Here is a 13,624-nt window from a genome sequence, read left to right as displayed (position 1 = left end):
ACACACACACCGACGATGCGGACACACACCGACGATGCGGACACACACACCGACGATGCGCACACACACCGACGATGTGCACACACACACCGACGATGCGCACACACACCGACGATGTGCACACACACACCGACGATGTGAAGACGGTGCAGGACCAGCAGTGTTTCGTTCCGTTGTACATGGGGTCACCACCCGTCGGCACTGACTCGACGTCAGCTAACAACCACAATCCTTGCTATAGCAATGAAGCATAACCTAGACAGAGTACGGGCGCTCCACGGTGACAGTGGGCAAGCTCAGAAGCATCTGGATCCCCCTGAACGTTTACCCTGAGATAATCTTTAAACCTTAAACCAAAAGTATCCCTTGAAGTCTTCTTCAAACCAAACAGTGGTTTAGTTTGACTAGTAAAGAACATCTGCCTGGAGCACAGTGTTCTTTTAAGATCTATCGCTGTGGGATCAAGCATATGGGGCAAGCTTTGAGGCCTTTGGGGTCTCTGGGGAGGTGGAGGAAAACGCAGAATCCCTGGCCCCCCACTTGGCTTTCCTTGCACCTGGTTCTGGCAGGATTCCTGGCCTCCCAGGTGGTCCCTCTGAGCCTCAGCAAGCTGTATTGTAGGGTACTGAGCCACGTGTGTAGAAAGAACTTTGCCCCCGTGGGGTTCTCAATGGCTGGTTTTTCAGAAGTAGACTGCCAGGCCTTTCTTCTGAGGCACCTTTGGTGGGCTCGAAACTCCAACCTTTTAGGCAGTAGCCAAGCGTTAACCCTTTGCATCAACCCAGGGACTCCTTGAACATGGAGAGGGTCCAGGAATTCTTGGCGTCTGTCAATTACTTTCCCATTTATTGCTTCTCATATATGCCACCACTGTCATTCCACTAAGTATTGAGGAGGGGCATTGGGGGCAGACATAAGCAAACCCCAAACCAAACCAAACCACTTGCCTTCAAGTCAACTCTGACTCACGGCGCCCCCATGTGTGTCAGAGTAGAACTGGGCTCCGTAGGGTTTTCAACGGCTGATTTCTTAGAAGTAGATCGCCAGGGCTTTCTTCCGAGGCACTTCCGGATGGACTCAAATCTCTGACCTCTCTGTTACTAGCCGAGCACATTCACCGTTTCCCCTACCCAGCGACTCCCCTAGACACATGGTCACATCTATGTTATGGAGCATCGTTGACCCATTGAATCACTGCTATCAGACAGATCCACTGCCTTTTCTACTTCAGATGTTGCTGTTTGTAGACCCTCTTTTTCCTCTGAACATCCAAACTGTTCTGGGAAGATGATTAATATCAGACAAAAAAAAATTGTGGTCTAGCGGACTGTGACTCATGACACCCCCTGTGTGTCAGAGTAGAACGGTGCTCCACAGGGTTTTCAGTGGCTGATTTTTCAGAAGTAGATGGCCAGGCCTTTCTTCCAAGGCACCTCTGGGTGGACTCAAACACCCAACCTTTCAGTTAGTAGCTGAGTGTGTAAACTCTTTGTACCACCCAGGGACTCCTCTGTCCTTATAAGCCCCCCAATCTGAGGCATTTCGGTTACGGCAGAACCAGGTAACAAAGACAGGCAGCATTACTGTTGGCCTGGACGAAACCAGCAGCTGCTTCCCTGGGGTTCCTTCTCCTGGATGCAGGATCCCAGGGCCGTCTTTGCCCGAATCCCTCAAAGACCAGGAAGGGTCGTGGAGCTCCAAGACCGGCAGAGTGGCTTCCCCCCGCCCCCTGCCGGCCACAGGTGCTGTTGGGAGATGCCGTGGAGTCAGCTCTGACTTATGGCAGCCCCACGTTGTACAACAGAACGAAACACTGCCTGGCCGTTACTTTTGTTTGTTTGTTCATTGTTGTAGTTTAAGTGAAAGTTTACAATTCAGGTTAGTCTGTCACACAAACATTCATACACACATTGCTGTGTGACCCTGCTTGCTCTTCCCATACTGTGACAGCACACTCCTCCTTTCCACCCCTGATCTCCCATGTCCATTCAACCAGCTCCTGACCCTCTCTGCCTTCTCATCTCACCTCCGGACAGGAGCTGCTTATTTAGTCTTATGTATCTACTTGAACTAAGAAGCACACTTGCAAGATTCTGCAAAAGCTCAACAACAAAAAGACAAATGACCCAGTTACAAAATGGGCAAAGGATATGAACAGGCACTTCGCCAAAGAAGATATTCAGGCGGCTAACTGACACATGAAGAAATACTCACCATCATTTGCCATCAGAGAAATGCAGATCAAAAACCAGCCTTTGAAAACCCCGTGCAGCACAGTTCTACTCTGACGCACACGGGGGCGCCGTGAGTCCGGGGCTGACTCAGCGGCCACTGGTGGTAGGTAACGCAAAGACCTTCCACCTCCTCACCGTGGGTCTCTGTAAGCCCACCTTCCCCCTGCCCCCCAGCCCCAACAACAAAGAGAAAATATAAACATCACAGAACACACGAAGTTCCCTTCTTCTTGGGAGTTAGGGGATCCCAGCTCACAAGGATTTAATTAAAAGCCATCAGACTTGCTAAGCAAAGGAAAAAACAATGAGAAATGGATGTCATGTTTGCATTCTACTTTGTTATGGATTGAATTGTGTCCTCTCAAAAACGTGTGTTGTAAATCCTAACCCCCGTAACTGTGGATGGAGCCCTGGTGGCGCAGTGGTTAAGAGCTCGGCTGCTCACCAAAAGGTCGGCAGTTTGAATCCCCCAGGCGCTCCTTGGAAACCCTGTGGGGCAGTTCTGCTCTGTCCTATAGGGTCATTATGAATTGGAATCGACTTGATGGCAACAGGTTTTTTATCTACGCTGAAGGAGCCCTGGTGGCGCAGTGGTTAAGAGCTCAGCTGCAAACCAAAAGCTCGGCAGTTTGAATCCACCAGGCGCTCCTTGGAAACCCTGTGGGGCAGTTCTACTCTGTCCTGTAGGGTGGCTATGAACTAGATGGCAAGGGGTTTGGTTTGCTTGTGGTTAGACTTGTGGCTGTCATTCCGGTTTTCTTTGTTATGGTAATGAAGACATACCTGTGTAGGGCGTGTCTTAGGCCAATCACTTTTCAGATGTAAAAAGAGCAGATTAGGCCCAGAAGCTAGCAGAGATGGGGGAAGACAGATGCCACGTGGAGGTCAGCAAGGAACTGAGGAATGGAAGCTGAAAAGAGACACGGACCTTCTCCCAGAGCCGACAGAGAGAGCCTTCCCCTAGAGCCGGCGCCCTGAATTAGGACTTCTAGCCCTGAACTGTGAAAGAATAAATTTCTGTTCTTTCAAACCACCCCCTTGTGGTATTTCTGTCCTGGCAGCACTATGTGACTTAAGACACAGGCCTCAGGTTGTGAGTGGAAAATAGGTCTAAAATGAAGATTAAGGCCACAGTGGAGGTTCCAGAGCTACCGACGTCCACCAGGGTGACCCCCCACTTTGTCAGAGGAGACGGGCATGCTGGGCTAAGTCCTTCCTGGCACCAGGACTGGACTGTTCCCACGCCGGGCACCCCAGTGCTGGGAGGAGGTGCTGGTTCACATCCAAGGCCTGGGTAAGGCCGAGGCCGCCTCACCCGCCTGAGTCACATCCTCCCAACAGCTTCTCCTGCCTGAAGGGCAAAACCCAAATCCACCAAACTCAGCTTCCTCGACCCCCCATTACTGTTAGCCACCCCCTCCTCAGTGTCCTTGAAATGTCTGCCTTTCGCTGAAGGAAGCAGCTGGAAAGGGAAGGGGAAGAGAGGACTTGGAAGGGGCCTCCCATGCCGACTCATGGCACCCCCACGCGTGTCAGAGTAGAACTGTGCTCCACGGGGTTTTCAATGACTCATTTGTCAGAAGTAGGTCAACCAGAATGCTCCTTAGAAGCTAGGATGGCGAGACTTCATCTCATGTACTTTGGACATGTTATCAGGAGGGATCAGTCCCTGGAGAAGGACATCATGCTTGGTAAAGTAGAGGGTCAGCAAAAAAGAGGAAGATCCTCATCGAGATGGACTGACACAGTGGCTGTAATAATGGGCTCAAACACAGCAATGATTGTGAGGATGGCGCAGAACAGGGCAGCGTTTTGCTCTGTTGTACATGGGGTCACTACGAGTCAGAATCAACTAGACAATACCTAACAACAACAACAACAGATCACCAGGCCTTTCTTCTGAGGCGCCTCTGGGTGGACTCAAACCCTCAACCTTTTGGTTAGCAGCCGAGTGCTTAACCATTTGTGCCACCCAAAATAAAAACCAAACCAGTTGCCATCAAGTTGACTCTGACTCATGGCACCCCCATGTGTGGCAGAGTAGAGCTGTGCTCCACAGGGTTTTCAGTGGCTGATTTTTTGGCAGCAGATCTCCAGGCCTTTCTTCCGAGGTACCTCTGGGTGGACTGGAACCTCTGACTTTCGGTGAGAAGCCGAGCGCGTTCGCTGCACCACCCAGGGATTCCTGGCACGTGGAGAGGGTCCGGGAATCAATCCTTGGTGTTTGTCTATTATTGCCTCCCATTTGTGCTTCTGATACGTGCCATCACTGACATTCTACCTGTGACTAGGGAGAAGGATTGGGGTCTGGGGTAAGCAAACCCAGATCCAAACTAAACCAGTTGCCGTCGAATCGACCCCGACTCCTGGTGACTCCAAGTGTGTCAGAGTAGAACTGTGCTCCACAGGGTTTTCAATGACTGATTTTTTTGGAAGTAGAGCGCCAGACCTTCCTTCCAAGGCACCTCTGGGTGGTTTTAAACCGGCAATCTTTCAGTCAGCTGTCTGGCATGCTGAGCATTTGCACTCCTGGGATCTGGCAACCCTCTTTTATTTATTTATTTTTTAATTTTTTTAAATTGTATTTAAGATGAAGTTTTACAGAACAAACTAGCTTCTCATTCAACAGTTAGTACACATATTGTTTTGTGACATTGGTTGCCAACTCCATGACATGTCAATGCTCTTCCCTTCTCGACCTTGGGTTCCCTATTATCATCTTTCCTGTCCCCTCCTGCCTTCTCGTCCTTGCCCCTGGGCTGGTGTGCCCCATTAGTCTCATTTTGTTTTATGGGGCTGTCTGATCTTTGGCTGAAGGGTGAACCTCAGGAATGACTTCAGTATTGAGCTATAAGGGTGTCCGGGGAGGACATGCATTTTTTTGTTTCACAGCTCTGGAGACTAGAAGTCAGAATTTGGGGCATGGCTGTAGGGGAGGGTCCTTTCTGGTCGCTGGCCCCAGCATGCCTCAGCTCCTTGGCTTGTAGACGGTCCTCAGATGGCATCTGTTCCCCCCTCCGCGCGTGTCTCTGTATCTACTCTGCTCGTTTGATCACTGGGAAGGAACTGGATTTCGGACCCGCCCTGCACTCCCAGGACCTTCAGAACATCACAGAGGAAAACCCTGTTTACAAACAGTCTCCTTCATGGGCACGCACATCAGGGCTTCCAGACATGTTTTTTTCAATGGCAGGGGTGGGGTGGGGGGTGGGGGGACATAGTTCAACCCGTAACAGCAGGTCCACTGGAACTGAGCCCAGGGCACTGGCAGGGGATCTCCAAGGAACCCAGGAGGGGACCGAGGCCGCCCCTGCCCCGATAATGCAATGGTTGGTTTCCGGGTGTCTTGGTCACCTGGTATTGCTCTAACAGAAATCCCACAAGTGGCTGGCTTCAACAAACGGAGGTTTACTCTCTCACAGTCTAGGAGGCTACAAGTCCAAACTCAGGGTGTCAGCTCCAGGGGAAGGCTTTCTCCCTCTGTTGGTTCGGGGGAAGGTCCTTGTCATCAATCTTCCCCTGGTCTAGGAGCTTCTCAGCACAGGGACCCTGGATCCAAGGGACGTGCTCCACTCCTGGCACTGCTTTCTTGGTGGTGTGAGGTCCCCATGTCTCTCTGCGGGCTTCTCTCTTTTATATATCGAAAGAGATTGATTTAAAACACAATCTTATCTTGTAGATTGAGTCCCGCCTCATTAACAGAACTGTCTCTAATCCTGACTCATTAACATCATAGAGGTAGGATTTACAACACACAGGAAAATCACATCAGATGGCAGAATGGTGGACAATCACGCAATACTGGGAATCATGGCCGAGCCAAGTTAACACACATTATTTTTGGGGGACACAGTTCTTTCTGGGCTGGTGAGAACGTTCTGGTGAAGGCAATGTTGCCCAACATGCTGAGTCTGCTAAAGATCATCGGGTTTCGTACACTTTAAACGGGTTAATGTCGTGCTAGATGAGTTATAGCAACGAAGCTGTTAAGAACAAAAAAAACCATCACCAAAACATGGCATTTAAATGGGTCGGGATCTCAGAGGTTTTCTGATCTGGCTTTTCTTTTCCAATTTTAGAGACAGCAAGGAAAAAAAAAAAAGATAATAAGTGGAAAGTATGACTGGTTGGCAGGAAAAGGGAAATCGGTACAACCTGTCCCCACCCTCAGCCGGCCTTAATTTTTTTTTTTTTTTTTTAATTATTGTGATAAAATCCACATAACATAAAATGTTTCATTGTAACCTCTTTAAAGTATACAATTCAGTGGCATTGAGCACATCGGCCACCATCCCCTGAAGCTGGTTCCAGAACGTTTTCGTCACCCCGAAAGGAGACCCCGTACCCATTCGCAGTCACCCCCACCTTGTTTTTCAGCCGTTCCAGTTTCTTTGTGTTGTCTCAGTAAAAAGCAAAAACACAGTCTCAGGCTCTCTGCACACTTCCTCTTATGGTTTTTAGCAAGTCAGAAGCCCAGACAGAAATAGACTTTTCTAGCACTTGAGCTCTTACTTGAGGGCCTGGTTTGGAATACTTCGGACAAGACTGGTGGGGATTTCAGGGTGCGTGTGCGGACTGCAGCTGACCTTCTCACCTCCAAATGTCAGCCGGCTGCCCTGAGGCTCCTGATTTCACACAGCAGGTGCAGCAGGGTCGACTCTAACTCATGGCGCCCCAACGTGTGTCAGAATAGAACTGCGCTCCATTGGGATTTTCGGAAGCAGGTTGCCAGGCCTTTCTTCCGAGGTGCCTCTGGGTGAACTCCAACCTCCAACCTTTCAGTTCGCAGCCGAGCGCATTAACCATTTACTCTACCCAGGGACTCTTTTCACTAAGATTGGCTAGTATTAACACCCGTTTCTGTCCAGTCAGTTCCAACTTACGGTGACCCCATGTGTCAGAATAGAACCGAGCTCCATGGGGTTTCCAGTGGTTGATTTTTCAGAAGTAAAATGCCAGGCCTTTCTTCCAAGGCACCTCTGGCAGACTCAAACCTCCAACATTTTGGTTAGCAGCCAAGCGAGTTCAATGTTTGCACCACCCAGGGACTCCTGACCTTATAAGTAGCTCTTAATCTCCAAGCTAGAAGCAGAGGGTGGCTATGCCTCGGTTTAAGATATCCGCTATCTTTGTGATCAAGGGAAATCCCAGAATTTTAGCTACAAGGTCCTGATTGTACCAAACCGCATTCCCTACAATGGTTTATTACCTTTAAAACAGAGCTCAGGTTCTGATCAGGGCCAAAATTCATGGACCTTGATTAAAAAAACAAACAAACAAACCCATAGCCGTCGAGTCGATTCCGACTCATAGCGACCCTGTAGGACAGAATAGAACTGCCCCATAGGGTTTCCGAGCAGCAGCTGGTGGATTCGAACTGCTGACTTTTTGGTTAGCAGTCAAGCTCTTAACCACTGCACCACCGGGGCTCCTGGACCCTGATAGAATGGGAGAAAAATGTGGAATGGAACTCAAATTCTTAAAAAAAACACACAGAGCTCCTGGACCGGTTGAGACTGGAGGACTGCCCGAGACTATTACCCTGAGAGACTCTACCAACCTTGAACCAAAACTAGCCCCTGAGGTCACCGTGTAGCTAAATAACAGGTTGGCTCACAAAATAAAGTATATCACTCATGAGTACTGTGCTCCTTTCAAAATCACCTGTAGGAGATCGAACTGAGCCCTGGTGGTACAGTGGTTAAGTATTACATCTGCTGACCAAAAGGTCAGTGGTTCAAATCCACCAGCCACTCCTTGGAAACCCTATGGGGCAGTTCTACTCCGTCCTATAGGGTCGCTATGGTTGGAATCAACTGGACGGCAACAGGATTTTTTTATGAGGCCAAATGGTCAAGAATTACTTTAAAACAAAGATGAGAATGTAAGGGGGCAGGGAAACTAGATGAATGGAAACAGGACAACCAGAAGGGAAATAATGAGAAGGTTCAGACATTGTGAAGAAGGTAACCAATGTCTCTGAACAATTTGTGCAGAAAATGTTCAACATGAACCTAAACTGCTGTGTAAACCTTCACCGAAAACACAGTAAAATATTATTAAAAAAAAAAATGAAAAGGAATTTAGAACTTACCCTGTGAGTAAACCAGCCAGTGTAACGTCACCTCCTCCAGGAAGCGCCCACGGCTGCTCACACAACAGGTAGACTTGTCCTCTGCCTTTTGGCCCCCGTTGCACTTCATGCCTGCATTTAGGGGCTTTCGTGATCTCTCTCCCGTAACGGAGCTTAAGTACTAGCAGGCAGGTTCTGTGTCTTTTATTCCCTGCCCCACCCCGCAAGCACCCCACAGTGAATCTGACATCTGTTTTTGTTGGTTACTGTCGAGTCGGTTCTGACTCATAGCGACCCTATGAGCAGCAGAACGAAACACTGTCCAGTCCTGCGCCATCCTCACAATCGTTGCTACATTTGAGCCCATTGTTGCAGCCACTGTGTCAGTCCATCTCATGGAGAATTTCCCTTGTTTTTGCTGACCCTGTGCTTTACCAGCTGTCTTAGTTATCCAGTGCTGCTTTAACAGAAATACCACAAGTGCACGGCTTTCACAAGGAGAAGCTTATTTCCTCACAGTTAAAGTAGGCTAAAAGTCCAAATTCAGGGCGTCAGCTCCAGCGGAAGCCTTTTTCTCTCCGTCGGCCTTCTTTGCTCCGGTGCTCCCCCGGACTAGGAGCTTCTCTGCGCAGGGACCCCCGTCCAAAGGATGCTCTCTGCTCCCAGCACTGCTTTCTTGGTGGTATGAGGTCCCCAACTCTCTGCTTGCTTCCCTTTCCTTTTATCTCTTGAGAGATAAAAGGTGGTGCAGGCCGCACCCCAGGGAAACTCCCTTTACATTGGATCAGGGATGTGACCTGGGTAAGGGTGGTGTTACAATCCCACCCTAATCCTCTTTAACATAAAATTACAATCACAAAATGGAGGCCAACCACACAATTCTGGAAATCATGGCCCAGCCAAATTGATACACACATTTTTTGGGGGACATAATTCAATCCATGACACCAATATAATGTCTTTTTCTAGTGATTGGTCTTTCCTGATGAAGTATCCAAAGTCAGTGAGCCAAAGTCTCTCCATCCTCACTTCTAAGGGACAATATGGTTGTATTTCTTCTAAGACTGATTTGTTCGTTCTTCTTGCAGTCCACGGTATCTTCCATGGTCTCTGCCAACACCACTGTTCTTGTCTGGCTTGCTGTTGCTGTTGAGTTGACTTTGACTTCTGACGACCCCATGTGTGCAGAGTGGAACTGTTCCACAGGGTTTTTGTGGCTGTGACCTTTTGGAAGCAGATTGCCAGGCCTTTCTTCTGAGGCACCTCTGGGTGGACAGAAAGCCCCAACCTTTTGGAGAGCAGCCAAATGCCTTATCCATTTGTACCCCCAGGGACTCTGGCTGGCGCACAGTGGTAATTAATAAATGCTGACAGAATGAATTGATTTGTATGTTCTCCGAAGCATATCCGTGTTTGCTCAGTAGCTACAGGTGGCTGAGATTCTCTGTAAGAGATTGCCTTCCTTCTCTGTAAGAGTCAGCTCTGCAATCTTTCTGTAAATGTGTCTTTGGTGAGGTAAGGCCATACTGTAGGGTGTCTTGTGGTCTGAGGCCCAGGGAAGGAGGCTGGGGAGACCCTGAGTTGGGAGACTTTGTACCTCCAGATCAGCTTGCTGTGGGGCTAAGCTTTGCGCTGAGGTCTCAACCAGTAAACGGGGTCAAGGCAAGTCAGCGTGGCCTTCCTGTTGCAATGTGACTCATGACCTCTGTGTTTCCAACAGGTCAGAGAGACTTTGATTTGGCCGATGCTCTCGATGACGCCGGTAAGTGACAGTCCCGGGAAGAGGAGGCTTGGTTTGCAGCTTTGTGTCTAATGGAACACCCACCCGCTCATGGTTGCTTTGGGGTTAGGTCGTGCCAAAAAAAAAAAAACCCAAAAAAACCCATTGATTTGACTCTGACTCATGGCGACCCCATGTGTGTCAGAGTAGAACTGAGCTCCACAGGGTTTCCTTGGCTGTAATCTTTACAGAAGCAGATTTCCAGGCCTTTCTTCCGCAGCACCTCTGGCCTCCAACCTCCAACCTTTCGGTTATCGGCTGAGCACGCTGAACATTCTCACCACCCGGGACTCCAGAGTCACACTTATGGATGCATATATGGCATTAGACACTCCTGCAAGAAAGCAACCACTTTCTCAAAAAAACAAAAAGAAAAAGAAAAGGATCTGTGAAACAGAGCTTATTTCACAACAATCAACAAACGAAAAAACCAAACCCGTTGCCGTCGAGTCGATACCAACTCCTCGCGACCCTAGAGGACAGAGTAGAACTGCCCCACAGGGTTTCCAAGGAGCAGCTGGTGGATTCCAACTGCCGACCTTTTGGTTAGCAGCCGAGCTCTTAACCACTGCGCCACCAGGGCTCCAAAAGCTTCCTAAAATATCTAACATGCTCATCAACATTTTCTAGTATCTAGATACACCCAAACACGCGCACAAACATATATATACATACACACACATATATATACACATACGTTTGTTGTTGTTGTTGATTGCCTTCAAGTCGACCCTGACTCATGGCGACCCCATGTGTGTCAGAATAGAACTGAGCTCCATAGGGTTTTCTTGGCTGTAATCTTTACAGAAGCAGATAGCCAGGCCTTTCTTCTGCAGCATCTCTGGGTGGGTTAGAACCACCGACCTTTTTAGATTAGTCATTGAGAGCATACTGTTTGCATCACCCAGGGGCCTTAGGTCGGCCAGGCGTTCGGAATTCCTTGGGATCACCATCTCCAACCTTCACACACAAGATCGCAGGCACTTTAAGACCTTCCTCTACACGACGGATGTCTAAAAGCCTCTTTGTCAAGGTCCCCTTCAGGCATGGGTCAGACTCGTTTCTTGGAAGGTTTGTGCTGCCAAGCCTGTGAAGGGTTGTTGTGGTTGTTGACTGGGGTCAAGTCAGCCCCGAACCATGGCAACCCCGTACACGACAGGACAGAACACTGCCCGGTCCTGAGCCATCCCCGTGATCGGTTGCAGAATGGACTGTTGTGCTCCACAGAGTTTTCACTGGCTGATTTTCAGAAGCGGATCACCAGGACTTTCTTCCTGGTCTGTCTTAGTCCGGAAGCTCCACTGAAACATGTTCAGCATCATAGCAGTATGCAAGCCTCCACGGACAGATGGGTGATGGCTCCACATGAAGTGCATAGGTGGGGAATCGAACCCGGGTCTCCCACATGGAAGGCGAGGATTCTACCACTGAACCACCAATGTTCTCTTCAAATCTTGGCTCAACTACAGAGTCTTGGGCAAAAGATTTTTCTATCTGTAGTCTCCTTGCCTGTAAAATAGCAATAACAACAACAATAATAATAATACCTGCTTCATAGCGTTGTTTTCAGGGTTAAATAAGATAGTGCATGTCAAGCACATAATTTGATACTTGGCACATGTAAGTGCTCGATGGACATTAGCTTGCATCGTTATTGTTTGAGATACCCATGACTTCTCCTTCCATGTAAAACAGGAGAGTAGATTGTATTACCCAACCACTTGCCCTCGAGTCAGCTCTGACTCGTGGAGACCCTATGTGTGTCAGAGTAGAACTCTGCTCCATAGGGTTTCCATTGGCTGATTTTTCTGAAGTAGACCTCCAGGACTTTCTTCTTAGTCCGTCTTAGTCTGGAAGCTCCGCTGAAACCTGTTCAGCATCACAGCAACATGCAAGCCTCTGCTGACAGATGGGTGGTGGCTGCGTATGAGGTGCATTGGCCAGGAATCGAACCTGGGTCCCCCGCGTGGAAGGCAAGAATTCTTCCACTCAACCATCACTGCCCTTCAGGACAGACTAGAGGGCTCCAATTTTAAGGGCTGAGCCCTAATAGTGGGCACTTCCTTTTTTTTTTTTTTTTTTTTTTCTGGATACAAAGTGGAATTTGTGTTCCATTCATTTAATAGTTTGTGTGTTCATAGATTTTATTTTTCATTCCGGGGGTAGTTGCTATTTCTTTGGACTGCTGATCCATCCTCAATGCTCACTGCATGTATTTTCTCTGTTTGCAGAACCCACCAGGAAGCCAAGCTCAGGTAAGTGACTGCTTAGCTGGGCTGCGTCCAGCGGAGACAACGCTCTAGAATGGATGGTGTCAGAGGGCAGGAAGAGTACGTTTCACAGGTGGTGGGCTACATAAGAGAGGGGCAGTCATGAACAGTGAGCTGGTGTTAAACGCACACCCATCCTAGGAATCAGAGTGATACCACTCCATCCTCACTAGGGGGCTACGATCGGAAAAACAGACAATAACAAGTGTTGACGAGGACGTGGGGCAATCAGAAGCCTCATGAGCTGCTGGTGGGAATGCAAAATGGTAGAGTCGCTGTGGAAAACCAGCTGGCAATTCCTCAAAAAGTTAAACATACGATGGAATATTATTCAGCCGTAAAAGAGAAACAACCCAAGTGCCCATCAGCAGATGAATGGGTGAGCAAGATGTGGTCCATCCATGCAATGGAGCATTACTCAGCCATAAAAAAGAAACTACCGAAGTGTCCATCAGCAGATGAATGGGTGAGCAAGATGTGGTCCATCCATACAGTGGATCATTACTCGATCGTGTTGTTGTGTGCCGTCCAGTTGATTCTGACTCGTAGCGACCCCATGTGACAAGGTAGAACTGCTCCACAGTTTTTCCAAGGCTATAGTCTTGTGCCCGCTTCTGCAGCACAAATACTAACATTGGAACAATACAGAGTAGATTAGCATGGCCCCTGTGCAAGGATGATACACAAATTCATGAAGCGTTCCAAGGCTGTAATCTTTACGGGAGCAGATCACCAGGTCTTTTCTCCTGCGGCGCCGTTGGTGAGTTTGAGCCACTGACCTTTCAGTTAGCAGCCAAGTGCTTAACCACTATGCCACCAGGGCTCTTAGAATTACCATATGGCCCAGCAATTCTGCTCCTAGTATATACCCAGAAGACCTGAAAGCAGAGACTCAAACAGCTATTCATACACCAAGGTTCACAGCAGCACTATTCACAATAGCCAAGAGGCAGAAATAACCCAACTGTCCGTCAACATGGGTAAACAAAATATGTAGGAAAAGGGGGAGAGTGCTGACATACTAAGGGCATTGCAGCCCATGTCACAAAACAATCTGTGTATACATTTTTGAATGAAAAACTCATTTGTGCTGTAAACTTTCACCTAAAACACAATAAAACTAGGAAAAAAAAATAACAACAATAACAAAAAACACAATGTGGTCCATCCATACAATGGACTATTACTCAGCCACAAAAAAGAAACTACCCAAGCGCCCGTCAACAGATGAATGGGTGAGCAAGATGTGGTCCATCCATACGATGGA

General features: G+C 48.5%; 1 protein-coding gene and 1 non-coding gene across 2 annotated transcripts in view; both read left to right on the top strand.

Annotated features, from left to right (window-relative positions):
• The window catches only part of XG (Xg glycoprotein (Xg blood group)), a 56,774-nt gene that overhangs the window by 18,150 nt on the left and 25,000 nt on the right, over nucleotides 1–13,624 (top strand). Inside the window, exons 2-3 of the mRNA XM_023739482.1 lie at nucleotides 10,028–10,069; nucleotides 12,319–12,342. Coding sequence (XP_023595250.1) covers nucleotides 10,028–10,069; nucleotides 12,319–12,342 — 66 coding nt within the window. The remainder of the gene's footprint in view (nucleotides 1–10,027; nucleotides 10,070–12,318; nucleotides 12,343–13,624) is intronic.
• On the top strand, nucleotides 12,962–13,068 carry LOC111822158 (U6 spliceosomal RNA). Its single transcript, XR_002825422.1, has one exon. It is a non-coding gene; the product is annotated as a U6 spliceosomal RNA (small nuclear RNA).

This window comes from Trichechus manatus, unplaced genomic scaffold (assembly GCF_000243295.1).
Source record: "Trichechus manatus latirostris isolate Lorelei unplaced genomic scaffold, TriManLat1.0 scaffold00134, whole genome shotgun sequence".
NCBI classification, from domain to species: domain Eukaryota; kingdom Metazoa; phylum Chordata; class Mammalia; order Sirenia; family Trichechidae; genus Trichechus; species Trichechus manatus.
This window is presented reverse-complemented; position numbering and strand designations above follow the sequence as displayed.